The sequence below is a fragment of the Doryrhamphus excisus genome, chromosome 19 (genome assembly GCF_030265055.1).
Source record: "Doryrhamphus excisus isolate RoL2022-K1 chromosome 19, RoL_Dexc_1.0, whole genome shotgun sequence".
Classification (NCBI taxonomy): domain Eukaryota; kingdom Metazoa; phylum Chordata; class Actinopteri; order Syngnathiformes; family Syngnathidae; genus Doryrhamphus; species Doryrhamphus excisus.
This window is the reverse complement of record NC_080484.1, coordinates 7,754,585-7,782,108: the sequence shown is the minus strand read 5'-3', so window position 1 is coordinate 7,782,108 and position 27,524 is coordinate 7,754,585. Positions and strand designations below refer to the sequence as shown.

At 41.5% G+C, this 27,524-nt stretch overlaps 1 protein-coding gene and 1 long non-coding RNA gene across 4 annotated transcripts; one reads left to right on the top strand and one right to left on the bottom strand.

Moving 5' to 3' along the window:
• Window positions 1-1,064: 1,064 nt before the first annotated feature.
• Window positions 1,065-23,684, bottom strand: LOC131107148 (uncharacterized). Of its 2 annotated transcripts, none has more exons than XR_009120216.1 (3): window positions 23,344-23,684; window positions 22,822-22,921; window positions 1,065-1,209 (listed from the first exon to the last, which is right to left on the bottom strand). It is a non-coding gene; the product is annotated as an uncharacterized LOC131107148 (long non-coding RNA). The 2 variants fall into 2 exon arrangements; XR_009120215.1 differs by lacking the exon at window positions 1,065-1,209 and adding an exon at window positions 8,516-9,383.
• LOC131107141 (uncharacterized) lies at window positions 23,167-26,567 on the top strand. 2 transcript variants are annotated; one of them, XM_058056876.1, is made up of 4 exons: window positions 23,167-23,772; window positions 24,138-24,212; window positions 24,379-25,622; window positions 25,713-26,567. In XM_058056876.1, exons 1-4 carry the CDS (start codon window positions 23,713-23,715, stop codon window positions 25,933-25,935), a joined length of 1,602 nt encoding a protein of 533 aa, XP_057912859.1. In that variant the 5' UTR covers window positions 23,167-23,712; the 3' UTR covers window positions 25,936-26,567. The 2 variants fall into 2 exon arrangements, with proteins under 2 accessions (XP_057912859.1, XP_057912858.1); XM_058056875.1 differs by having other exon boundaries at window positions 23,174-23,772; window positions 24,138-24,263; window positions 25,713-26,565.
• Window positions 26,568-27,524: the final 957 nt, after the last annotated feature.

Genomic DNA, 27,524 nt, shown 5'->3' with positions numbered 1-27,524 from the left:
ACCTCATTTGCTTTGTCGTCTACAACACAAAGCAAATACATCAACGTTTTGTTCAGATAGCTCAGCAAATATAGACTTAAATATATACTTATATATATATATCTTTTCAGGTTTTCAAGGTTGCTGTTGGCTCGGCAGTATATTTTCAAGTAAATGCAAATATGTTCACACAAGCATATTAATATTAATGCATTGTGTACCCTTGACACTTGATATATATATGGTATCTTCTGTATTGTTTGATTTTTGGTTATGTGCAGTGATGTAATCATGATGATTGAGTTGGAGGTGGGCTGCACGTAGGTCGAGTGGATAGCGCGCAGACCTCACAGTTAGGAGACCAGGGTTCAATTCCACCCTCTGCCATCTCTGTGTGGAGTTTGCATGTTCTCCCCGTGCATGTGTGGGTTTTCTCCGGGTACTCCGGTTTCCTCCCACATTCCAAAAACATGCTAGGTTAATTGGCCACTCCAAATTGTCCATAGGTATGAATGTGAGTGTGAATGGTTGTTTGTCTATATGTGCCCTGTGATTGGCTGGCAGACCCTTGTGAGGAGAAGTGGTAGAAAATGAATGAATGAGTTGGAGGTGAAAGAGAAACAACCCACATAAAGAACTCTGTGTGTGTCTCCATCTGCATGTTAGTGGAAATCGATTTTTTCTGTGTCCAGCGTCGGACCACTCATCAATAGCATTGATCGCATCCTATGCTATGTTTTGTGTATGGTAATTCCAGCAAGCTAATGAGACCCACTCAAACACAGTTCATCCCACCTGAGAGGTAATTTCTTCCCCTTGCAGTGAGGCACCTGAACAAAACATTCATTTATTATTCACACTTATTTTATTCATCTATTCAATTAGCTGCTCTTGAATCAATGTGGCCATTGGATGTAATATGCACAGTCCGTCCGTCCTCTCAAACACACATATACGCACACACACTGGGAGAGGTCAGTCACATAGTGATCAGAATAGCTAATACAGTCCAAAAACCACAAAAGACAACAATCAGAAGGTCACCAAAAAGGTTTATTTATTACTCCATCTAAACAAGTAATACATGCGTTTATGTCTATATTATAAAGCAGAGATATAGGCACGTGAGGAGGGGGTAGGCGTGATTGGCTCCCTCTGGAGTGCCCTCTGGTGGACACAGACAGCTGAATGAATCATTGCAGCACCCCAGCAGCCATGGCCAATGAACTGCTGTGATGGGAATGAATGCACAATGGGAAAAAGTTCTAATATTTTTGTTCTAAACTCGTATTGGTATTTGTGCTGCATATTTCTTACCTATGTACCTTTTGAGTGTCAAGTGGCTGTGTGATGATTTAAGTGTTCTTTCTCAGTCAGTCAGACTTATACTAAGTAATGACTTCCTCTACTTTCTGATGGGTGGATAAGATGTGGGACTAATGAGTAGAGTAATTATGGAGGGACTGAGGCATCTAGAATTGTTATTGAGGAACTAATAAATAACAAATGTGGGATTAATGAGTAGAGTAGTTATTGAGGAACTAAAGCACCTAAATTAAAGTAGTTGCTGAGGAAGTAATTATTAAGGCACATACATTTACAATAGTTACAGAGGAACTAATCAGTAGACTAGTTCCTCAGGAACTAGGGCACACACATTTATAATAGTTACTAGAAACTAATGAATAACTAATGGGGCACTAATTAGAGTAGTTATTTAGGAACTAATAAAGAACTAATGAGGAACTAGTGAGTTAGAGCAGTTACTGAGGAACTAAGGCACATAAATTAGAGTAGTTACTGAGAAACTAATGACTAAGACACATACATTTAGAGTAGTTACTGAGGAACTAATGAATAGACGAGTTCCTGAGGAATTAAAGCACATACATTTAGAGTATATACTGATGAACTAATGTGGGATTAATGAGTAGAGTAGTTACTTAGGAACTAAGTCACATACATTTAGAGTAGTTACTGAGGAACTAATGTGGGATTAATGAGTAGAGTAATTGCTTAGGAACTAAGTCACATACATTTAGAGTACTTCCTGAGGAACTAATGTGGGATTAATGAGTAGAGTAGTTACTTCGATACTAAATCACATACATTTAGAGTAGTTACTGAGGAACTAATGTGGGATTAATGAACAGAGTAGTTACTTCAATACTAAGTCACATACATTTAGAGTAGTTACTGAAGAACTAATGTAGGATTAATGAGTAGAGTACTTAATGATGAACTAAGTCGCATACATTTAGAGGAGTTACTGAGGAAATAATGTGGGATTAATGAGTAGAGTAGTTACTGAGGAACTAAAGTGGGATTAATGAGTAGAGTAGTTGCTTAGGAACTAAGTTACATACATCTAGAGTAGTTACAGAGGAACTGGGGTGGGGGTGGGGGTGCTGGACAGAGCTGGACTAAATCTGGACTAAAACTATCACATATAGAAATGACTAAAACAGAATCATTCACGTCCAAAAGCCTAAGACTAACAATAACATGGCTGCCAAGAACAATACAACACCCAACTTAACCATGAAGAACCAACATCCACAACAGATTTCTACTTCACAGAAACCTCTCACAACTTTTTAAACTCGCAAGTAAAGTGTGCAACTTGTTCCTAAATGACACACATATGTGACGACACTGACCCCACGTGTAGCATATGTCAGCCTCCGCATCACTTTGGGATAAAGTCTTGACAAAACAGCATCATTTCCAACAGGAATTTGCCAGAGGTGATATCAACATTTGTCGTCCTTGTCAAAAGAAAACACTCATCTATTTAATACGGTGAATCGCTCAGAGCCCCCCATCATCAGACCCCGTAACATTGCCGAGATGAAGGCGGTGACAGTCAGCAAGACAAATGAAGTGTATGTGAGCGTGACGAGCGCTGCGTAAGCTTTTGATATTTTTTCTGTCCCTCCTTGGATGCTTAATTATATGGTTGCATATTCATATATGCAAACACAACATGAATAATTACCCAATCTCTAAAGGTTAGCTCATTAATTACAAGCGCCACAATTAGCAGGGAGTATTTTTATCATGAATTCTTTGCTGCCAGGGTGTGTGCAAAACTCCCAGCAGGGTCAAAGGACCAGGACAGATGTTGAGAGTGTCTGAGATTTTGTGAGAGTTTTCATATTTTAAAATAAAATACAGATGGGCTTATTTGCCATTAAGGCCAACCACACGCAAACCAACGTATGTGTCAAGACAAAAAAAATAAAAAAACCCACACCAAACATCCTCAACCTATCACACATGCACACAAACAGCGGTCTGAGTGTTGTGTGTTGCCTGTGGGCCTGTGGTCTTTGAACTGCTCACAGACTCCGGTCTGTCCAAATTCACTATGAGAGATCCAGCTCTGCGCCTGCCTAAACTAGTACAAGTTACACACACACACCACACAAGATACACTCCTGCGGAAAGACGGCGAAGAAAGGCTGATGGAAGTCTACTGTATTTCCCTGCACCTTCACGTCTGAGAAAAGTTTACAGAAAGTCACTTTTGTTATCTACACTTGTAGAATCGTAAAATAATAAAACATTATTTCCAAAAACCTCAGCAAAGTAACACACACGTCGCAGTGTATTGCTGTTCGATGTGTGTAAGCCTACATGTCCATCTTCGCAGTATGCGGGGATACTGTAGCTTTAATTAGCTTTATCCAACCAAAATCCAATGCACAGTAGAACACCAGATGTATTGGATTTTAAGGTTCTATGTTTTTTTTATAAATATGAAATATGTGGAGTTTGCATGTTCTCCCCGTGCATGCGTGGGTTTTTTTTCAGGTACTCCGGTTTCCTCCCACATTCCAAAAACATGCTAGGCTAATTGGCGACTCCAAATTGTCCATAGGTATGAATGTGAGTGTGAATGGTTGTTTGTCTATATGTGCCCTGTGATTGGCTGGCTGGCCACCAGTCCAGGGTGTACCCTGCCTCTTGCCCGAATAGAGCTGGGATAGGCTCCAGCACCCCCCACGACCCTTGTGAGGATAAGCGGTAGAAAATGAATGAATGAACCCTAACCACTACTCAGTAGCTCCTCAGTAACTACTCTAACTTTATGTGTCTTAGTTCATCAGTAACTACTCTACTCATTAATACCACATTAGTTCATCAGTATATACTCTAAATGATGAACTAAATGACTTAGTTAATCTGTAAGTATGAATGTGAGTGTGAATGGTTGTTTGTCTATATGTGCCCTGTGATTGGCTGGCGACCAGTCCAGGGTGTACCCTGCCTCTCGCCCAAAGACAGCTGGGATAGGCTCCAACACCCCCGCAACCCTGGTGAGGAAAAAGCGGTAGAAAATGAATGAATGAATGAAATGTGTGTAGAGGTTTGGGGGTGTCGGACCCCTTTTTCCCTGGTGATGAGTTATCATGTACCAAATGCACAGTTGAAAATATTAAGGTGACTTTATGAAATGACCAAGAAGCACATGAATTATGGTTTAGGAATAAAGAAATGAGTTTATAATACTAGTACGTGCAGTGCAACAAGCTGCTATTCTGTCAATCATCACTGCTAGCCAATGCTCAACAAGTGCTTCATATGAGGAACACTGCCGTGTTTCTTTCATACAAAGCGAGCATTACAATGTGATTATTTGTCACAGATTAAATGCAACAAACGCTGCACTCTTTAACTGTCACTATGCTGTGGAACAAACCACTTCCTTTGGTTTGTGAAAAGGTAATCTCGCTTAAATGAGAGGAGTTGTGTGTGTGTGTGTGCCTCACAACCCGTCCTCCTCGTTTCTCCTGAAGACTAATTTACCCACGATGCCTCTCATGTAGATGCCACTCTTCCACCACAGCAAATGAGTTGTTGAGTTGAGGCGGGATGCGTTCATCAGTTCAAGCGCGGGTGTGTGTGTGTGTGTGTGTGTGTCTGTGTTTGAAAACGAGAAGTCGGTGATGACACGTGGGTGTTTGAAGAGTGAAAGGAAACATTCTCCCGCTCTCTCCTCCCATTAAACATATTTGTACATTTCATCGGCAATAAAAATAGCAAATCAATCTCATCCAGCACGCTTCAGAAAGCTCTTTGATGCCTTCTTAGTAAATGACCTCCCACTCTCTCCATCAACCGTAACCCCACACCACTAAAGTAAAAAAAAAATAAGCCTAGTGCAATATTTATCTCACTTCACAAAATTTTCCTTCCTTTTTTTTTTTAAAAAAAAAAAAGAAAAATCCTTGAAATTTTCATCAAAAGCATTTTAATCAGGCACTTCTCAGGTCAGCTAATGAGCTGGCAGGAGTGGGGCCCTCGCTGGGCCAGTCTCTTCAAAGAGCTAGCTCATTAGCGTTAGCGCTTCTGATTATGATACTTTCACGTTCTGCTCTCACGCACACACTTTCTGACGCAGTCTTTTTCTCTTGACACACACACACACACACACTGACATCCACAGCTATCATTAGCCCAGCTAGCATCATTAGCGTTATGAGTAGTCAAGGTCAGCATGTATGACCTCCATCTTAAAGGAAACTCTAATGGTGTCACTTTTGGCTTCTTCATCCGTATCAAAGTTAGAACATTGACATGCAGGCCGTTTAGGGGCAAGAAAACCAAAGAAAGGCAGATGGGGAAAAAAGCAGAAATTCATGGCTTAGCATAACTGTGAGAAGGGCCTCCCATTGGGAGGTGAAGCAGCTTGAGAAAAATAAAGAATCTGACATTTTTCAACCCTGCTAAGATACATTAGATCACGTCCATCCATCCATTTTCTATGCTGCTTGTCCTCATTATAGGGTCACAGGTATGCTGGAGCCTATCCCAGCTGACTTTGGGCAAAAGGCGGGTTCCTAATGGCTTCCTGATTTCTTGTGTTTTTGTCAGACTTGAATGTTTCACATCATCCAACAAATGTAAATGTTAGTCAATGATAACACAACCAGAAAAGGTAATTTCTACAGCTTTGGGACACCAGCAAACAACAGTGAGAGCCATTATCCACGAAATGGCGAAAACATGGAACAGTGGTGAACCTTCCCAGTAGTAGCCGGCCAACCAATACGATCCCAAGAGCGCAGCGATGACACATCCGAGAGGTTACAAAAGACCCCACAACAACATCCAAAGAACTGCAGGCTTCACTTGCCTCACTTAAGGTCGATGTTCATTACTCCACCATAAGAAAGACACAAAAAAACGGCCTGCATGGCAGAGTTCCAAGATGAAAAAACTGCTGTTGAACAAAAAGAACATCTCAATTTTGACAGAAAACATTGTGATAAGCCACAGGACCTTTGGGAAAATACCGTGTGTCATTACATCTGCCGTAAAAGTAACACAAAGAATATCATACCAACAGTAAAATATGGTGGTGGTAGTGTGATGGTCTGGGGCTGTTTTGCTGTTACAGCACCTGAAAGACTTGCTGTGATAAATTGAACCATGAATTCTGCTGTCTACCAACAAAATCCTAAAGGAGAATATTCGGCCTTCTGTTGGTGACCTCTAGCTGAAACCAACTTAGGTCCTGTAGCAGGACAATAATCCAAAACACACCAGCAAGACTTTGAGAGGCCTAGTCAACGTCCTGACCTGAATCCTATGGAGATGCTGTGACAGGACCTTAAAAAGGTGCTTCATGCTGCAAAAGCCTCCAATGTGGCTGAATGACAACAATTTGGCAAAGATGAGTCGGCCATGTTGAAAAGCTTGTCTATTATATGCATTGTTTAGTTCAAAGATTGTTGAATAAATGATGTATGATTTGGAATTTGATGCAAATCTAGAGAAAAATATGCTTGTAAAGGCACTTAAAAGCCGCAGAATTCTAACAGCCGACATACAATTGCAATACAATACAATACAACTGTATTCATTGTCAGTCTTCATAATTCACAAATGTATGTGTTCTTTCACTTTAATAACTACTGCGCTTAACCTGGAGTGACTATGAAATGCAATTGTGTGCACAAATGAATGTTGTGTGTGTGCTTCCAGATTGGAAAAAAAAAAACTCTATCCAGTCAGATTAGCTCCATTAGTGGATTAGCCGGATTAGCGGGTTAATTGCAGTCTGCTGCTGCGTTGGTGCGCAAAGGCTAACGCTAGTTAATCTCACAACACAGCCGCGTAAGCCAGCCACTGTCACGTCTGGCAACATGGCGTAAACATCGAGAAAATGCATCCGACGGCTTCCCATGAGGATTAGGACCAAGAGTTGTTTGGAGCGCACATCTGTAGCTAATCTCGGCGGGTGTATCTATCTTTTACTGACCACTGTGGCGTGTCACAATTTCGTTTGACACGACACGTTTTTGCTCAGTGCATATTTTTTTCGTCAACATTCCCATCTGAAAGTTAGAAAATATGAACAGAGTGGTGATTTTTTTTCAAGTAAATCAGCCAATTAGAACTTTTTTTGTCTGAAAAATGTCTTGTCATATTATTGTTCTTACTATAAAGAGTGGTTAGCTTCTTTTTACACTTGTGGGACCAAAAGTCAAAATCTTGCAATTCAGCTTTACCACTATTCGTCATTCAAGTTTTTATGTCACGGTCACAGTTCCACATGTCCCGAAAGGAGTAGGAAGAAGCAAAGTTTATGTTATCCTTATTTGTTCACTTCCTGTATTCCAAATGTACAATTTGCCAATTTTACAATACACAGAAAAATGATATGGCAGTATAACAATGTGGTACAATAGGAGTAAATAAATATGATCATTAGGGATGTCCGATATTGGTATCTATATCGATACTGATATGTGTAACATGACATATCTAATGAATAGAATTTTTAAAATATCAGTTCTCATGATCGTAAAAAAAATCTGATACCGATATCCCATTTTTAATAATAATAATAATACATTTTATTTAAAAGCGCCTTTCAGGACACCCAAGGTCACTGTACAGAAGATAAAAAACACTAATATAAAATACATTTTATGCTGATATTGGGCCGATAATTATCTATATATATTTGTGATAACAGTCATAGTAATAAATATGATGAGAAGGTTAATAGTTGACAATATAGAACATCTGCCAAGAGAAGAAGCCATTTTAATGAATAGAAAACAATAAAAGAATCCAATTCCAGGTTCAAACATTCATTCACTCCCGCTTTTCCTCACGAGGGTCGCGGGGGGTGCTGGAGCCTATCCCAGCTGTCTTCGGGCGAGAGGCGGGGGACACCCTGGACTGGTCGCCAGCCAATCACAGGACACATATAGACAAACAACCATTCACACTCACATTCATACCTATGGACAATTTGGAGTGGCCAATTAACCTAGCATGTTTTTGGAATGTGGGAGGAAACCGGAGTACCCGGAGAAAACCCACTCATGCACGGGGAGAACATGCAAACTCCGCACAGAGATGGCCGAGGGTGGAATTGAACCCTGGTCTCCTAGCTGTGACGTCTGCGCGCTAACCACCAGACCGCCGTGCCGCCCAGGTTCAAACATAACATATAGAAAATACCTGAAAATTGTATTCTTGTTCTGTTGAAGTAACATGTCTCATAATATGTAACTTGACTACTAACACCTGACACCTTAAGCATCATCAAAGTTGACAGCTCGACGGCTTGCACTCTTGACTCCCATTCTGCTGACCCTGGTTTGAACCCAGGCAAGTTTTAAATACAGTTTGACACTGGAACAGATGATTTCTACTTCTATTATTTTCAATGTGGAATAATGAACTCTCATCAAAGATGGAAGTAACAAAATCCAACTGGACCTGATAGCCACAGAAATGTGGTGAAGCGGTGTGTGGAGATATGTTGCCAGTAGGATGTGATGTCGGGATGTGAGCGAGCGTGTGTGTTATTGATGCGCTAGCCAATGAGGTCTGACACATGGCTGCAGGACAGGAAACGCCAGGGGTTATGGGTAAAATGGGTGTTAGCGAGAGTGTGCAGGAAACCAGAAGCGCGCCCGCACCTTAGCGCGGCGTTTGCACGCAACAACATTAGTGGCGGGGAACGGTGGACCAAGCACGGACACACACATGCATACTCACCATGTAGTGTGTGTGTGTGTGTGTGTGGGCACCTCGGCCTCATTAAGGGGAAGTGAAGGGCTCCCTGCTCATCTTTTAAAGATAAAACAAAGTGCTGTGATGTCATAGCTCATCAGCTTCGGCCGGGCAGACGAGAAGCACTTTAGCAGAAAGAGCGAGAGTGTGTGATCGCCTGAACGCGCAGACCTCCCTCTGACTCTCTCTTGTGCTATTTCTCTCTTTCTCTCTCACTCTCACACACACACACACACACACACACACACACACACAGAAAGACACACAATCGTTGTGGCGGAGCATGGTGGATGAGGGATGCATGTTGGTTTGGGGCTAAACATGATATCTCCTTTCCCCAGGGCCGGCCAATCAGAACAAGCCTGCCAGGGAAAAACAGCAAAAGCACTCAAGACAAGGACAGGAGAAAACAGGCAAGTAAACCTGCAGAGCACACACTCCCCAAACTTCACTCCGCTCCAAAACTACCTCCAAGCAAACAATCAAAAAAATGCCTCGCACACGCAAAATGCAGGTTATTAATGATTAGAAACGTTACATCATTGTTTGTGTTCATCAAAAAGGGGAGATAGTAGTCGTGGTTCTTAGAGTTGCACCACTGCCTGCAGGGACTGTGCTATACCTTAAGGTGGGAGCTAACGGGTGCGGGGTACAGGAAGTCAGTACCTGGGGGGCAACAGTGAGGGGAAGCGCCTAGAGGTCCAGAGTCACCGCTGTGGGCTCTGTTTTAAGCGGGAAGGATCGGGGCAAAGTGTTTGAAGAGGAAGTGGAATGGTGTGGAAAGAGAGGAAGATGTATGGAAGGATGAAACCGCCAACGTGAAATTGGTGCCGAGATGAAGAAACAAAATCATAGAGTATGAGGAAATAAAGATTTTGGCCCAGCGGTGTAGGAAACACTGTTAAAATGTTCTATCAATATGACTGATATTAATTTAAATGAATGAAATATACAATCAAAATATGAATATAATTATAGATATTTTTAAATCTTATTGTTTCAAAAACATTGAAGCAAAAAAATTTTTTTTAAAAAACTATATTTGTACTGGAAGGGTTTTTTTTCCAAATAATATAATTTAAAAATATTTAGCATTGATTAAGAATTGTGTGTAGGCAATATATGTATGAGGAAATAAAGATTTTGGCCCAGCGGTGTAGGAACTACTTTTTCAACTAAATACTGTTAAAATGTTCTATCAATATGACTGATATTCATTTAAATGAATGAAATATACAGTCAAAATATGAATACAATTATAGATATTTTTAAATGTTATTGTTTCAAAAACATTGAAGCAAAAACAATTTTTTAAAAAACTATATTTGTACTGGAAGGGTTTTTTTCCAAATAATATAATTTAAAAATATTTAGCATTGATTAAGAATTGTGTGTAGGCAATATAGTCCTTTTCTTAGCCTTTTTAAAAATATACCTTTTGTTGTGTTGTTTTATCGCTTCACTGTAGGTTTTATGCTTTCTTTGTAGCACTTTGAGATTTCTGTAATGTAAAGTGCAATATAAATAACATTTATTATTATTATTATTATTATTATTATTATTATTATTATTATTATTATTATTATTATTATTATTATTATTATTATTAGTCTAGGTTTTGCTTCAGTAAATTTATTTATTCTTCATTATTTTCTCTTTATCACTAAACTTTGAGATTTTTTCCTCTTCTGACCTGTCCAAAAAAACAGTTGGTAAAAAATCTTATTGTAAATGTAAAAAAACTCACCAAAAACTCCCAAATCAATGATGTTTTTGTGAATAGAGGGAATACGTTATATTGCAGGTACTGTATATGTTCCGTTAGAAAACACACACATGAACAAAATGCTATTTTGAGTAAGTTTAAGTTGCAAAATGAAAAGTGATCATTATGCATTATTATCATGATTGGTGATACAGATCTTGTATTAGTGGTCACTGAGTGATTATTATACAGTATGTACATTTTATTTTGTTGTATTTTGTTGTGTGGTGAGGTATTTGGGGATGGCGGGGTCATTATGTTGTGCACAACATAAATCATAATCAACAATGTAAGTCAACAATGTTAAGTGAATAAGTGAATCTGCTTAACAAATTATTTCAATTAATTTCAATTTAATTGTGAGTTGAATTTAGTTGAACTAATTAGTAGACGAAATCAAAAGTGAGTTGAGATTACTTGAGTTCTATCGTTGATACAGCAAAAATATTTGTTTATTCGACCTAATCAAGAAAATTCCCAGAACAAAGCAATAAGTCTGAACTTGGTCTTTTAAGTTGGAGAAACTACCTGAAATAATTTGATAGATTTAATACAAATTTTAAAGCAGCGAAGTTGAGTCAACTTGGATTTTTTTACAGTGTATAGTACCATGCGGCTGAGGGGGCATCAGGGCAGGGAGGAGGGGTCGGACACGGGGGGGTGACGGTTAAAGGGATTTGCACAGGGTGAAGGCCGGGTGCGATGAGTGTGTGTGTGTGTGTGTGTGTGGAGTGGGAACAAGGGGGTGCATCTTGGAGGCTGGTGTGCAGCGGGGGTGAGGGAGCGGGGTTGGCGCTGGTGGTGGTGGGTTAGGAGGGGGGTATCAGTGGGGAATGGTGTCAGCTGCGGAGGCAGCAGGGAAAGCCGACATCTTAATAAAACAGCCTCGGGCTAAATCCCATTAAAGGCCTCAGAGCCTGTTACCACTGCTGGCCAGGTAGCACACACACACACACACGTAACACACACAATACATTCCTCACATACACACACATCGGATTTGGGCCTGTGTGTTCGCACACACAAATATATTATATATGGACCCATGTGTCTGTCTCTCTGTCTGTCCGTGTGTGTGTGTGGGGGGGGGGGGGGGGGGGGGGGGGTGCTTTTCTTTGTGTTCATTTTTGTCTTAAGGGTTACGTGTGGTTTCGCCATCTGACCGTCACGCCATTCTGGCCTCCAAAGGCACATCCTCTTGCCTTTTGTTGTTGTGGGGGTCAAACGCCATCTGATTTGTGTAACCTCTCTGACTGGTGTGTGATGACTCCGATGTGTTGGTTTGCAAGGTATACTTCCTTAATCAGTTCATATATCAGCCCAGGTTGGACTATAGACCCTGCTCTTTATTCTTGGAGCATTTTGAACAATTCCAATGTTGTTAGGTTCTTTTCGGAAGACCCCTAACCCCCTAAGCCCTTATCAGGCACCTATGAACAGCCAGCAGGTCCTCACAGGTCCAACATCAATGACCTCTGACCTCAAAAATGGACAAAAATTCCAACATTCCAAAAAAACTGTCAGGCTGTGGACCATTTGCTTTCATTTTTAACTCCTATACATTTCAAGGCGGGTGGCACGGTGGTCTAGTGGTTAGCGCGCAGACCTCACAGCTAGGAGACCAGGGTTCAATTCTACCATCTTTGTGTGGAGTTTGCATGTTCTCCCCGTGCATGCGTGGGTTTTCTCCGGGTACTCCGGTTTCCTCCCACATGCTAGGTTAATTGGCGACTCCAAATTGTCCATAGGTATGAATGTGAGTGTGAATGGTTGTTTGTCTATATGTGCCCTATGATTGGCTGGCCACCAGTCCAGGGTGTACCCCGCCTCTCGCCCGAAGACAGCTGGGATAGGCTCCAGCACCCCCCGCGACCCTCGTGAGGATCAGCGGTAGAAAATGAATGAATGAACATTTCAAGGCCTACTGTCCAAATACTTTTGACTTGTGGGAAATGTCTTGAAAGGTCACAAAAACTGGGATTTAAAAGAGATCAAGGATGTGAGCTTGTGGCCAGTCCAATTTAAATACCCTTCTACTGACACCTGGAGGTCATCTTTCAGGTCACCCTTTCTTTGCTTTCTTGTCTTGAGACAGGCAGATGAGGCCTCCATGCCTCTCCAGCCAACTCTATAGTGCCCCCCGGTGGATGCAGGAGGCTCGGCGGTGAGGGCAGTTAGGGCATCTCTGTGAAAGAGATGCTGGGAAGAATTCTAGGTAGGTATATATTATGGGTTTGTACAAAGGTCATGGAAAAATAGTATTCTTTATTTTAAAATCATTTGATATTAATGAGTATACTATCTATTTTCCTTATCCTCACTAGGGTCGCGGGTATGCTGGAGCCTATCCCAGCTGTCTTAGTTAAAGTTATGCTTGAAATGTATCTTTTAATCAAAAACCCTTTTTCTTTTTGTCGTACTGCTGATTACTCAAGAATGGATGAATTTTCTTTCCTCATGATAGATGAGAGTAATCTTTTTTTGGTCTGTATACCTCAAGAAGACAATATTCTGTGTGGCTTGAAAAATCTGTCAAAAACCATCAAAAATGTCTGGGATTGAATAAAGAAAAGTACTTGAAAATGATGTTCCGTGGCACAGAGTTTGGGCAAGAGCATCCATCCATTTTCTGTACCGCGAGGGTCGTGGGTAGGTATGCTGGAGCCTATCCCAGCTGTCTTCGGGCGAGAGGCGGGGTACACCCTGGACTGGTGGCCAGCCAATCACAGGGCACATATAGACAAACAACCATTCACACTCACATTCATACCTATGGACAATTTGGAGTTGCCAATTAACCTAGCATGTTTTTGGAATGTGGGAGGAAACCAGTGTACCGGAAGAAAACCCACCCAAATCCGGGGAGAACATGCAAACTTGAACCCAGGTCTTCCCGATCTCCTGACCGTGTGGCCGACCTGCTAACCACTATGACGCTGTGTGTAATAATAATATATCTATTTCATTTACTCAATTAATTTCCAAAATCCCAGATATTTTCATTGTTCTTCAAAGTAACGTTAAAATCGCCTCTCTAAATCTCACACCCCTACAAGTTCCACATAATAAAGATCCTTTCTTTTAATATGCTATGTCCAAACCTTCATATGTGGGGCCTGCGTCTCCTTCTCCGGCACGCAGCTACCCGGAGCCTCTCTTCTGAGTGCCGCTCTGAGAAAGGAAGTCATATTTCTAAGGGAAGAACTTCCTTTCATGTACACAGCAGTGCAACTGTGCGCTCAGGAGGAGATTTGTCAACTACGGCAATTTCTCAGCGGAGCACTACAGAAGTTCCTATGATAAGTGCCACCTAAACTGTCCTGTGAGGTGTTTGTTTTCTCCTTGCAAAAAACACGCTCCGACCGTGGCCCCCGGATCCATCCATCCACAGCAAACACGTGCAAGCATGGGAGGAAAGGAAAGGACGGATTTGAAAAGCCATTTCTATACATCCCAAAGTTGAAGTTGGGCCTCCATGTGACAGAACACACAAGTTGCTGTTGTAGTAAACTATTGTTTTGACAGGATGTCACTTCAGTTCTACCGAGTGTGTGTGAGAGCGCCAAGCGTCGCGCGCCTCCTCTTTATCTCAGGCCTAAGGCTACTGTCACTGAGCCGGGGGGAGAGTGGGAGACCGAGGCAGACAGACAGGGGGAGAGAGAGCGAGAGAGGGAGTGAGAGAGAGAGGGGGAAATGGGAGAAATAATTCATTTGTCAGCTTCCTGATGAAATGCCATTTTAACTGAAGCTGCTAATAGGAGCATTATGGGGGGTTACAACTTGTATAATGAAGTGTGTGTGCCTTTTTTCCACTTTATTACTATTAACAATACTTTATCTTAAGTATTATGCTCAAAGTCCATCAATCAATTTAGAAATAATCAAATTAGCTAACAAAATAGCTTGTTTTAGCTTATTAAAGGGCTATTAAAGGAAGCTTATATGGTAACATAAGACAGTGTAAGAAAAATATACTGTAATTAGGATAACAAAAAACAAAGTAACAAAAGACTTAAAGCTAGTATTATTTGCGGATGATACCACTGCTTTTTGTTCTGGAGGGAGTACAGACGAAATCATTTGGAAGGTTCAGAGAAGAAATAGTCACACTAAAAAGATGGTTTGATGATAATGGATTGTAAAACTAAAATAATGCTGTTTGGTAACAGCAGAAAGGACACGCAGCAGCAAATACAAATAGACGATGTGGACATTGAAAGGGTGAACGAAAATAAATTTCTGGGGATCACAATAAATAAAACTATGAGATGGAAACCTCATATTACAAATATACAACATAAGGTGGCCAGAAATATTTCATTATTGAACAAAGCAAAATTTGTTCTCAATCAGAAATCACTCCACACTCTTTATTGCTCTCTGGTTCTACCATATCTTACTTATTGTGTGGAAATATGGGCTAATAACTATAAAAGCAATTTTCACTCACTAAATGTACTGCAAAAAAGGTCAGTAAGGATAATTCATAATGCCGCCTACAGAGAACATACTAACTCCTTATTTCTAAAATCACAAATACTTCAACTTGCTGATATACAGTGAAGAAAATAAGTATTTGAACACCCTGCTATTTTGCTATTTCTCCCACTTAGAAATCATGGAGGGGTCTGAAATTTTCATCGTAGGTGCATGTCCACTGTGAGAGAGATAAACTAAAAAGAAAAATCCAGAAATCACAATGCATGATTTTTTAACAATTTATTTGTGTGATACAGCTGCAAATAAGTATTTGAACACCTGTGTATCATCTAGAATTCTGACCCTGAAAGACCTGTTAGTCTGCCCATTAGAAGTCCACCTGCACTCCATGTATCATCCTGAATCAGATGCACCTGTTTGAGGTCGTTAGCTGCATAAAGACACCTGTCCACCCCATACAATCAGTAAGACTTTAACTTGTAACATGGCGAAGACCAAAGAGCTGTCCAAAGACACCAGAGACAAAATTGTACACCTCCACAAGGCTGGAAAGGGCTACGGAGCAATTACCAAGCAGCTTGGTGAAAAAAGGTCCACTGTTGGAGCTATCATTAGAAAATGGAAGAAGCTAAACATGACGGTCAATCTCAATCGGAGTGGAGCCCCATGCAAGATATCACCTCGTGGGGTCTCAATGATTCTAAGAAAGGTGAGGAATCAGCCCAGAACTACACGACAGGACTTGGTCAATGACCTGAAAAGAGCTGGGACCACCGTTTCCAAGGTTACTGTAGGTAATACACTAAGACGTCATGATGTGAAATCATGCATGGCACGAAAGGTTCCCCTGCTTAAACCAGCACATGTCAAGGCCCGTCTTAAGTTTGCATATGACCATTTGGATGATACAGAGGAGTCATGGGAGAAAGTTTTATGGTCAGATGAGACCAAAATAGAACTTTTTGGTCATAATTCCAATAAGCGTGTTTGGAGGAAGAAGAATGAAGAGTACAATCCGAAGAACACCATCCCTACTGTGAAGCATGGGGGTGGTAGCATCATGCTTTGGGGGTGTTTTTCTGCACATGGGACAGGACGAGTGCACTGCATTAAAGAGAGGATGACTGGGGCCGTGTATTGTGAGATTTTGGGGAACAACCTCCTTCCCTCTGTCAGAGCATTGAAGATGGGTCGTGGCTGGGTCTTCCAACACGACAACGACCCGAAGCACACAGCCAGGAAAACCAAGGAGTGGCTCCGTAAGAAGCATATCAAGGTTCTAGCATGGCCCAGCCAGTCTCCAGACCTGAACCCAATCGAAAATCTTTGGAGGGAGCTCAAACTCCGTGTTTCTCAGCGACAGCCCAGAAACCTGACTGATCTAGAGAAGATCTGTGTGGAGGAGTGGGCCAAGATCCCTCCTGCAGTGTGTGCAAACCTGGTGAAAAACTACAGGAAACGTTTGACCTCTGTAATAGCAAACAAAGGCTACTGTACCAAATATTAACATTCATTTTCTCAGGTGTTCAAATACTTATTTGCAGCTGTATCACACAAATAAATTGTTAAAAAATCATGCATTGTGATTTCTGGATTTTTCTTTTTAGTTTATCTCTCTCACAGTGGACATGCACCTACGATGAAAATTTCAGACCCCTCCATGATTTCTAAGTGGGAGAAATAGCAAAATAGCAGGGTGTTCAAATACTTATTTTCTTCACTGTAGTTCATCTTCAAACAGCTAAAATAATGCATAAGGCTAAAAACAACCAATTACCTAAAAATGTCATCCAATACTTCTCTACAAGAGAGGAGAAATATGAACTCAGGGAAGAACTACATTTGAAACACTTCTATGCTAGGACTACGTTAAAAAGCCATAGCATTTCAGTATGTGGAATCAAACTATGGAATGGATTGAGTAAGGACCTCAAACAATGCACAACGATGAGCCAATTCAAGAAACAATACAAGCAGTTGATGTTTGCTAAATACAAGGATGAAGAGTCTTGAACCAGTCATGATGTGCTATATATATCACTATATTGACACTTACTATGGTACCCAAAATGTCATTGGATGGTCATATCACCTCGTACTTCGGTACGAGGTGCATTATTAAAAAAAAAAAAAACAACAACCTTAAACTGTATTATGGAAAGCAGGAAGTGAACAAATGTAACAGTTACTGATTGTAAAAGTACCAGATGGAGGGGTAGGATTTAATAAGCTTTGCTTCTTCCTACTACTTTTGGACAAGTGGAACTGGGAACTGATTATGGGATGCACTCAATTGTAATCTGATGCATGTTCAAATGAAATAAAACCATTACCATTAAAAAAAAAAACGTTGAGCACAAATATGATCTAATAATAATAATAACACTTCCTGGTTCCCAGGGTGCTTTGCCACACCGTCTATGTAAATAGCTCTTCAGTTTCTAGTTTAATGTCACATAGTTTTTTATATTATATAGTTGCACATTAGTTGTTATTGTTCTACACAACCAGTAAGAGTGTCTTATCTGGTTTTATTTATCTGTTGCGTTGCTCTGTGATGTTTTGGGTGTTTCTTGTTGTCACACCATGACTGAGACGCTTATGCTGAGCAATCAAGTATGGTAAAAATCTAACATGCTGAGTTGTTGTTGTTGAATGTGAGCTTTCCTTCTTATCTCCTCTCGAAAATAAAGTCTTCCACAAGACTTTTGGGCGCCACAATATACTCTTAGTGAAAATAAGGATTTTAATACTTTTAACTTTGTTTTCCAAGTATTTGAATGAGCATAAATATATGACTGATATCTGAAACTGCTATTATAAAATTTACATTTTCTTTAATTACACGATGTAAACACAGAAATTCTGTACTGTAACTAGCTGTGGCATCATTAGGCCTATTTTAGGGGGGCTTTTTTAATGATTTTTTTTTAATTCATAATAGGGCAAAAGCAGGCTAATAAGCAATCCAATAAGCAGGCTAATATTAGCCTACTACTACTACTAGTAGTAGTAGTAATAATCAGAAGAAGAAGAATATTGATAGTAATAATAATAGGCTAATTAATAATATAATAATGATTATTATATCATTGATCACTGTCCACCGGACAGAATGGTTGCAGAGCTTGAGCAGCGGTTTTTCAGGGTAGATTGTGTGTACTTGTGTACATTTAATGGTGGCCTAAAACAATTGAGTATCTCTACTAAATCTGTCCAAAAGTGGAAAGTTATATCCAGGTTCTTGTTCCTTATTTGTTTTGGTGATTTGGGGATTTTTTTTTTTTTTAATGTCTACTAAATTCATTCATATCCTGTGCATCTCCAGGGGGCTCAGCCCCCCCATCTTCAGAACCTAGTGACGCCCCTGGTTAATAGTAAAAATGTGTAATTTGCATGTAAAATATGTTTTTTTATGTTAACAATATTCTTCAACATGTTTTTTAGTCAAGGTCGAATTTAATCACATTTAGAAAAAATGTTGGTGTTTTAAGGAATATTGCATTTTCATTCAAATCAATATTATTACCAACTGAAAAGGATAACTTTGTTGAACTGATATGTTCTGTGACATATCCCATTATATCATACCTAATGCTGTGTCCTTCCTTCTTTTTTTTTAAACTGGCTAGCCTTTTTTTGCCCAGACTGAGTATTCATGGTGTATTCTGCTTTGGATTTCCCATTGCCACAGTGTCAGCGGATATGCAGCATCATCACAGCAAACAGTAGCAGTGTCCACCAGCATTAGCGCTTTAAAAGCAACATCTAAGAGACACACACACTCACTCACACAGCGGAAGGGTTAAGAGAGCCCTGAGGCCAAGTGATTTCCGCAAGAATGGGCTGAATACTCGCTGTCTCTCTTCTTCATATATGTGTGTGTGTGCAAATGTGTGTGTGTGCAGTCAATGGCTCATCGAATAAAATGCTCCCATATACTGTACATTTACATAAACCATTGTTAGATGCATTTAAATTAAAACATACATTTTTAATTGCCTGCTTTTGTAAGTCTAACGTCTATAGAGCACACACACAGACAGTGTGTATAGTGTATTTAGTGTGTACATAGAGTAAACCTCATCATAACAGGGCAAGGAACTCCCGATATGTAAGGTACACTGAATTAATCAACAGTTATTTTAATCGATGTCTACTTCTGATCAATGAAAACATCATTCTGAAATGTGAGAGACAAACGCAGAGGCACTCAGCTTTACTTTCCATGTTGAACGCATGAAGAGTCTTTACGCCATCTAGTGGTTACATCAAGCAATGCGCCTCCATCACAGGCTGATCGCAGCATCAGGACCAGAGGTCACATTGGGAGCTACTCCCGTGTCAACAGCACCCTCTGCAGGTCAAAGCCTGAATTGATGTTTAAGATGGGGCTCATATGCATGTAGGTTAAATGTCGGTTGGTTATTTATCTATACAGAATGTGCAGAGTGTCGTGCAATTGGCTGGTGATTGGTCCAGTGTGTGCCCCCACCTCTCGTCCGTCGGCTGGGATAGGCTCCGGCATACCTCTGCCACCCCAGTGAGGGTAAGCGGCATAGAAAATGAATGGATTGATTCATGTGCAGTTTAATACGGAGTTGGGCATGCATTTCTGATTGATATTTTAACATCCATTTTCTTATGCCACTTAGGGTCACGGGTATGCTGGAGCCTATCCCACCTGTCTTTGGGTGAGAGTCGGGGTACACTCTGGACTAGTCGCCAGCCAATTGTAGGGCTTTTTGATAGTTATTTTTCTGAAAAATAGTATAGCAGTATAGTTACGTATTATATACTATATATTTGTTTTACTTACTTTTACTAATTTTAAGACCAGTCCAGGGTGTACCCCGCCCCTCGCCCGAAGACAGCTGGGATAGGCTCCAGCACCCCCGCGACCCTCGTGAGGATAAGCGGTAGAAAATGAATGAATTAATGAATACTATATATTTGTTTTACTTACTTTTACTAATTTGAATACTAGTACCAAGACGACCAGTCCAGGGTGTAACCCGCCCCTCGCCCGAAGACAGCTGGGATAGGCTCCAGCACCTGCCGCGACCCTCGTGGGGATAAGCGGTAGAAAATGAATGAATGAATGAGTACCAAGACGTGTTGACTATAACCCAAAACATTGGAGCCCCAAATTTCAACAAAATATATAGATTAACTTTGCTAACAAAGTTATTTCACATATTAACAGCAGTGGTATACATAAAACATACAATGTACATGACAAGTACATAAAATCCCTGTAATCAAGCTTCCGATTCCTTGTTATGATATAGGAATACTGTAGAAAGAGACTGGCCTACAGTTGTATATTCCTCTTTTCCCAATCAATACAGCGTGAGGAAGAAAAACAGCATGGACTGCAATGGCGCAGTATCTCCTACCATATTCATGTCCCAGCGGCCATCAGTATTCAGCTAGTGAGGGGAAAACAGTGACACCGGATGGGCCCCCAGTGGCTGAGTGCAGAGAAGCAGAAGCCTATGGAGAGAGACATGCTGTGCGCGCACACACACACACACCTTGCGTGCACCCTGTGTGGCACCTAGATCTCCTAATTTAGCCTCTAGAGAGCTGAGACGTCGGGATGTCAATCTCACAGTGCAGCTCTTTTCCCCACTTAACTTTTTAACAGAGTTTTCTCCTCATCACTCAGTATCCTGTGTATTTATAGCTGCCAAGCCCGGAGCAGCCACCCATTCCTCTCACTGTATGTGTGTGTGTGTGCACTATTTACCAACAGTTTACTCTTTGTGTAGAGCTGCACAGCTGTTGATATTGTGGGGTTAGGGGTTTGGTATTTCAGTCAATTTCCACCGAGACGGAGATGAAGGCAAGAGACAGAAGAGGAAGAGTGGGAATTGCTAGAGGAAAAAATGTGAGAGAGAGAGTGAGAGAGCAGAGGAAGAAAGAGATGGAGGTTAAAGGGATGGTGGTGGTGGGGGGGTGGGTGGGGTGATGGAGGGGTTTTTGAAGAGGATAGAGAGAGATGGATGGAGGGATGAGGCAGACTCCTGGCCGAGCATGCTGCTCTGAGACTAATTAAGGTGAGGGCAGTGGCATCGAAGAGGTAATGATGAAGAAAAGGATTTACTCCTTCCAACCCTGCGTCGCTCGCCGCACCACCTCTCGAGACGGCGCTCGGCACCCCCACTTCCTCTTCTGCTGTCTTTCCATCGATACTCATTTTGTTCAACACAACGTGAGGATTGTTAAAGGAGGGGTAGAAAGTGCAGTACACTCCTCACGTTTCATTTCCTCTCGTGACAATACTCCAGAAATGAAACTCGGATGTACCGAAGAGTATTGTTGTTATCCACTGCAGATTTGTCAACATAGCATCCAAAGTCAATATTTAGTGTGAGCGCCATTGTTGGAGTTCATTCATTTTCTACCGCTTTTTCCTCACGAGGGTTGCGGGGGGTGCTGGAGCCTATCCCAGCTGTCTTCGGGCGAGGGGCGGGGTACACCCTGGACTGGTTGTCTTGATACTAGTATTCAAATTAGTAAAAGTAAGTAAAACAAATATATAGTATATAATACATAACTATACTATTTTTCAGAAAAATAACTATCACCCTGGACTGGTCGGCAGCCAATCACAGGGCATATATAGACAAACAACCATTCACACTCACATTCATACCTATGGACAATTTGGAGTCACCAAACCTAGCATGTTTTTGGAATGTGGGAAGAAACCGGAGTACCCGGAGAAAATGCAAACTCCACACAGAGATGGCCGAGGGTGGGCATGCACGGGGAGAACATGTAAACTCCACACAGAGATGGCCGAGGGTGGAATTGAACCCTGGTCTCCTAGCTGTGAGGTCTGCGCGCTAACCACTAGACCGCCATGCCACCATTGTTGGAGTTGTGTTTGGTATTTATTATCATGTTGGATGAATTATACTGTTTCACATTGTCACAGTGCATGTTGGAATGCCTCTTTCCCTCAATGAACCACAGCTCCCCAATACCAACAGCACTCATGCTGCCCTAGTATTGTTCCTTGAGAAGATATAGTTTGATAGAAATGATTTTATGAGATGCTGCATGAAGTGTTTAGTTGTTCACTACGTATGTTGCCATTTTATTTTGGAGGTTTTCCGGTTGATACGCACACACGCTCCCACAGCTTCTGTTTGATGGAGCATCCAAGCTCAAGGCTGTATGGCCTTTCATGGATTTGCGAGAGAAACAATGTCAATGTTAAAGACTTTCACTTAGGCGTGTCTTAGAATTGCATGTCGTCTACACATATCAAAATGTCATGTGATCAAGATTGTACCATTCTGACGACATGGGGGGTGACAACGGCTCCTGCTGAGCATACATTTATGAGGCGGTATTGATAGGTCATCACAGGATAGGTGGGCGTGTCGAATGGCGACCACAACAGGTAGAGCATCATGTGGGACGGCCAAACGAGTAATGGATGTTGGAGGACCAACATGTTTGTTATTGTTGATGCTTTGAAATAATCTCTACTTCCCTTCTCAGCACATATTTGCCATCCTTCTCCTATTGTGACATTAATTTGTGATAACTGGACCTATGGAAAAATCCAAATGTCTTACCTTGTTCGCTCTGTAGTAGGGATTTGATGAAAGCAACACTCCTCCTTACACCGCAGGCTCCCGTGGTGGCCATGATTGAGCACAAGTTGGCAAAGGTACCCTGCAACAACATACACACACATTTCACAAAAGGGTCATTTAGGGCCTTTAATAATAAAGGTAATTCTCACTTTATTGCTGTATTTATTATAATGATGCCTTAGGATTGATGCATTTACAGTTTTTATTTTTATGTGTGCATTTTTGTTGAACATTTTATTGTTGTAGCATAACACACATCCCTTGGATCACGAGGTTGCTTTACTTCACATGTTAAATATGGCGACAACTAAAATGTTTTTACACCTACTTTTAACCTGGGAAACATTTCTGCCATGAAACCATTAATGCTATGTCGTTTTGTCGTCGAAAATATAAGCATATTAAGAAAAATAAATAACCGTTGAGCTGAGCTATTCGGGAAGAGTAACGGTTAAATACACTGCAACTTAATTTAAATCTCTCTGATGTATTTTAACTTACGGATGTCCGTGACTGTATCTGTCAACAACCAATGAACGACAGTGATACTTCAGCTAGCTGCTGGTTACGAAGTAGCTTGTGAGCTTAGTTGTCTTATTCATTTATCGTTGTTTAAAGGTGCATTTAATCCCATATATTTCCTCCAATATCTCTCGGAGTTATAAAAACAAAAGAAAAACTAATCAGCTAAGTGAACAAGATGTTGCTGTGGACATTGCATGCCACGTGATCTCTGACGTCAGGACTTCAAATGTGCATCTTTTAATCTTCTCCTGACTACCACAGAAGAAACACAGACGTGAACATCGGACTTCTGCCCTGTTCGAAACTTTTCTCTTGAGAAAAAGTTATTTCTGACTTCCAGTAACTATGCCAACATCAGTCATATTGATTCCACCAAGTAGGAGGCATCCTCCCACTTTGGCGAATGTAAGTTGTATTAAAACTCCTCGTTTTGGATGCACTCTATCCAAGCCCGCAACGGTTATGTTTGCTAACGTCGCGATTCCGTGAACACGTTCTCTACAAAGACGATAAAAAACATGAAATCATCTCAGTATATTGTAGGATATGTTAAAGTATAATGTTAAAGCAGAGTTATAATACCTTCCAATGGGCTTGTTAGGTTAATCTGTGTACACAAATAACAGGAAAGTTCTTCCCCACTTTGGGGGGGTGCATTAATGTGCTAAACACATACTATGTGTTAAATAACACTTTTGAATTAGAAAGTACTTATTGATCTCTGTGATTGACTTGTGATCAGTCCACTCTATGAGTATATGCTGTTGCAGGGTCCCTTGTCCGACATTGTGCTCAATCATGGCCTCCATGGCAGCAGGGATGGATCTGCACTGGCAGCAGGCACTGTAAGGAAGCGTGCTGCCTTCATGAAGTCTCCCTACTACAGGGAAAATAAGGTAAAAATGAATTTCGAAATATGGCAATGTGCTAAAAAGAGACGTAGAAGTATCAGATTTTTTTGTTGTGCGTAGTAAACACATCTGAGGCTGACATTTTGTGTTGAACTTATAGCAAATCCAGTTGTCCAAAGCTCCCCGGAAGAGGAAACGGTCCCCCGACATCCAACAAGTGGCACCAGCACCCATTCCTTGTTCGACTATCCCACATGATGACCCGCCTGATTTGGCACCCACTCAGCCCTCAGGCATCCAACATGATGACCCACTGACAGAGACACCCATTCCTACCTTGGTGAGCCCACATGATGACCCACCGACAAAGACACCCATTCCTACTTTGGTGAGCCCACATGATGACCCACCGACAGAGACGCCCATTCCTACTTTGGTGAGCCCACATGATGACCCACCGACAGAGACACCCATTCCTACTTTGGTGATACAACATGATGACCCACCGACAGAGACGCCCATTCCTACTTTGGTGAGCCCACATGATGACCCACCGACCGAGACACCCATTCCTACCTTGGTGAGCCCACATGATGACCCACTGACAGAGACACCCATTCCTACCTTGGTGATCCAACATGATGACCCACCGACAGAGACACCCATTCCTACCTTGGTGAGCCCACATGATGACCCACTGACAGAGACACCCGTTCCTACCTTGGTGATCCAACATGATGACCCACCGACAGAGACACCCATTCCTACTTTGGTGATACAACATGATGACCCACCGACAGAGACGCCCATTCCTACTTTGGTGAGCCCACATGATGACCCACCGACAGAGACACCCGTTCCTACCTTGGTGAGCCCACATGATGACCCACTGACAGAGACACCCATTCCTACCTTGGTGATCCAACATGATGACCCACCGACAGAGACACCCATTCCTACCTTGGTGAGCCCACATGATGACCCACCGACAGAGACACCCATTCCTACCTTGGTGAGCCCACATGATGACCCACCGACAGAGACACCCATTCCTACCTTGGTGATCCAACATGATGACCCACCGACAGAGACGCCCATTCCTACCTTGGTGATCCAACATGATGACCCACCGACAGAGACACCTGCTTTTACCATGGTGATCCAACATGCTGACCTACTACCAGAGACACCCACTTTTACCTTGGTGATCCCACGTGATGACCCACCCACAGAGACACCCATTCCTCCCTCAGCCATCCCACACGATGACCTACCGGTGGCGTCAATACTGCCTCGTGTCCCACTGCCCCCCATCTCCTCTCCATCTGAACCACTAACCATCCATAACCTCTCAGTGGAGGAGTACCAGTGCATCTATCATGAGGTGGTGGATGCCAAACTGAGGTATATTTTGCTTGCAAAATACCAACTTAACAAGTTTGGTTAATATTATAAGTATTTATTGATTTTAGGTTGACTTTGTTTCTGTCGTAGGTCAAAGAAAGGTCGAACCCGTCCGTACAGTCTTGCGCTCGGACGTTCCATCAAACAGAAGCTGTGGGATCGTCTGTGTCGTCCCACATTCACTAAAACAGTGGATGAGGATGGCCGCGTGCATATCACCCCATCATACGGCGTTGGAGTCTCCCCTCCGCTGTATGATGTGGATATTTCACTTGAACCCAAACCTCAACACCGGAAAACTGTAAAGAAATAACATGGCATGATGAGACAATTCAGTTGTCTACACACACGTTGGACTTTAGCATCTCTGCATAGGGGTGCACAATGCGGAAAATCAAAGGACGTGGGGGCCACTTTGGTATTTTATGTATTTTAAAATGTTGTTAAAAGGCAAAAAAATATATGTTCAAGATCAAATAATTTTATTATTAGTTATTACTATCAACATTTAAGCTTCTCTTTATACTTCTGTGTCTTTTACTTTATTTTCCCCTTTTTAATATATTAATTTTATTTGTACAATGTGCCGTGGCCAGTAAATAACAAGCTGCACGCCACAAAGTGGCCCTGGGCCGCACTTTGGACACCTTTAAGCTTTCCTTTCTTTACAAAAAAAATATTATATGTTATATTTTGTGCTGCACTTTAATAAATGCACTCTAACTGTACGTCCAGGTTCCTGAGGCTCAGCATGGTGAGCTTCTACCTGCTGTGTCCGATGACAGGAAGCCGTCCTCAAGCCGCCATAAGAAAATAACATGGCTATATTGTGATGTCTTTTTCACCAAGTAGCACAGTGATGATTAATGATGGTGATTTTTTTTTAATGGCTCAAAATTGCAACATGTGATACATTTTAAACTGTTATAAAAGAATATTTAAATTCAGGTTGTTTCTTTTTTCTGTGAGTCTTCTGACCGTCCAACAGAACAAGAGCATTTGGCTGATGGAGGACAGTTTAGTATAAAATGTAGGCTCTGACTTTATCTCCAAGGCCTCTAAACATGTAATGTCCCTCCTTCCTGGAACTCTACCAATAATCCAGCAGAAGGGGTTGTAAAGATAATTTTTTGTATTTTCTGTAGCGCTGCCCTGGTGGCTCCCTGGAGCTTTTTGAAAAATGTTTGAAAATGGAAAAAGATAGGGGAGAGAAATATCTTTTTTTGTTTTAATATAGTTTCTGTAGGATGACAAACATGACACAAACATTCTTAACGTTTTCCAATGCTGTAAAATGTGTAGAGTAAATATACAATTTCAACATTTCTGTCCACGAAGATTTGCGTCATAGCCTGCGACACACCTTTCGATCAGCAGAGCGGGAAGCCGGGCAGGTGGCTGTTGTAAACAAACCGGCGGCTGTGTCATGGGCCATGGATCCCGAAGGGAAAAAGAGAAAAATAACTGAGGAGAACAGAGGATTAAACGTTTCTTGGACCGAATCATTTGCATTCATTGCATTCATCTTACATGCCCGATGTTAAGAAGCTGACCAGTCATGTCCGAAGAGAGAAGTCACATTAAACCGGTAAGAACACAATCCTGTTATAGGCACATATTTCGTAACAAAGTGATTTCTGATTTTCGTCAATATATATTTGGAATGACACCGAGGCATATTATTGTGTTTTGTTGCTCGGGTCCGAGTGTTACAGGCATTTGCCTTGGACAGCTATGCAGGTGAACTTGCATGAACTTTGAACCAGGAAGTTCGTCCGGTGTGAAATGCCTCGGGGCTGGAATGTTAAAATAAAGTTGGTTGGAAGCAACAAGTAACATTTTTCTCCTCTGCTGAAGTCAGGTCGCCCTTACTACGGTTCGGAGATGAATAACACTGATAAT

Excerpts from the sequence above, each read along its gene's own strand:
- LOC131107141 (XM_058056875.1), top strand. The coding sequence starts at position 23,713 with ATGCCAACATCAGTCATATTGATTCCACCAAGTAGGAGGCATCCTCCC. Across the intron at positions 24,264-24,378 it reads CCTACTACAGGGAAAATAAG|CAAATCCAGTTGTCCAAAGC; the intron begins GTAAAAATGAAT and ends TTGAACTTATAG. Across the intron at positions 25,623-25,712 it reads GTGGTGGATGCCAAACTGAG|GTCAAAGAAAGGTCGAACCC; the intron begins GTATATTTTGCT and ends TTTCTGTCGTAG.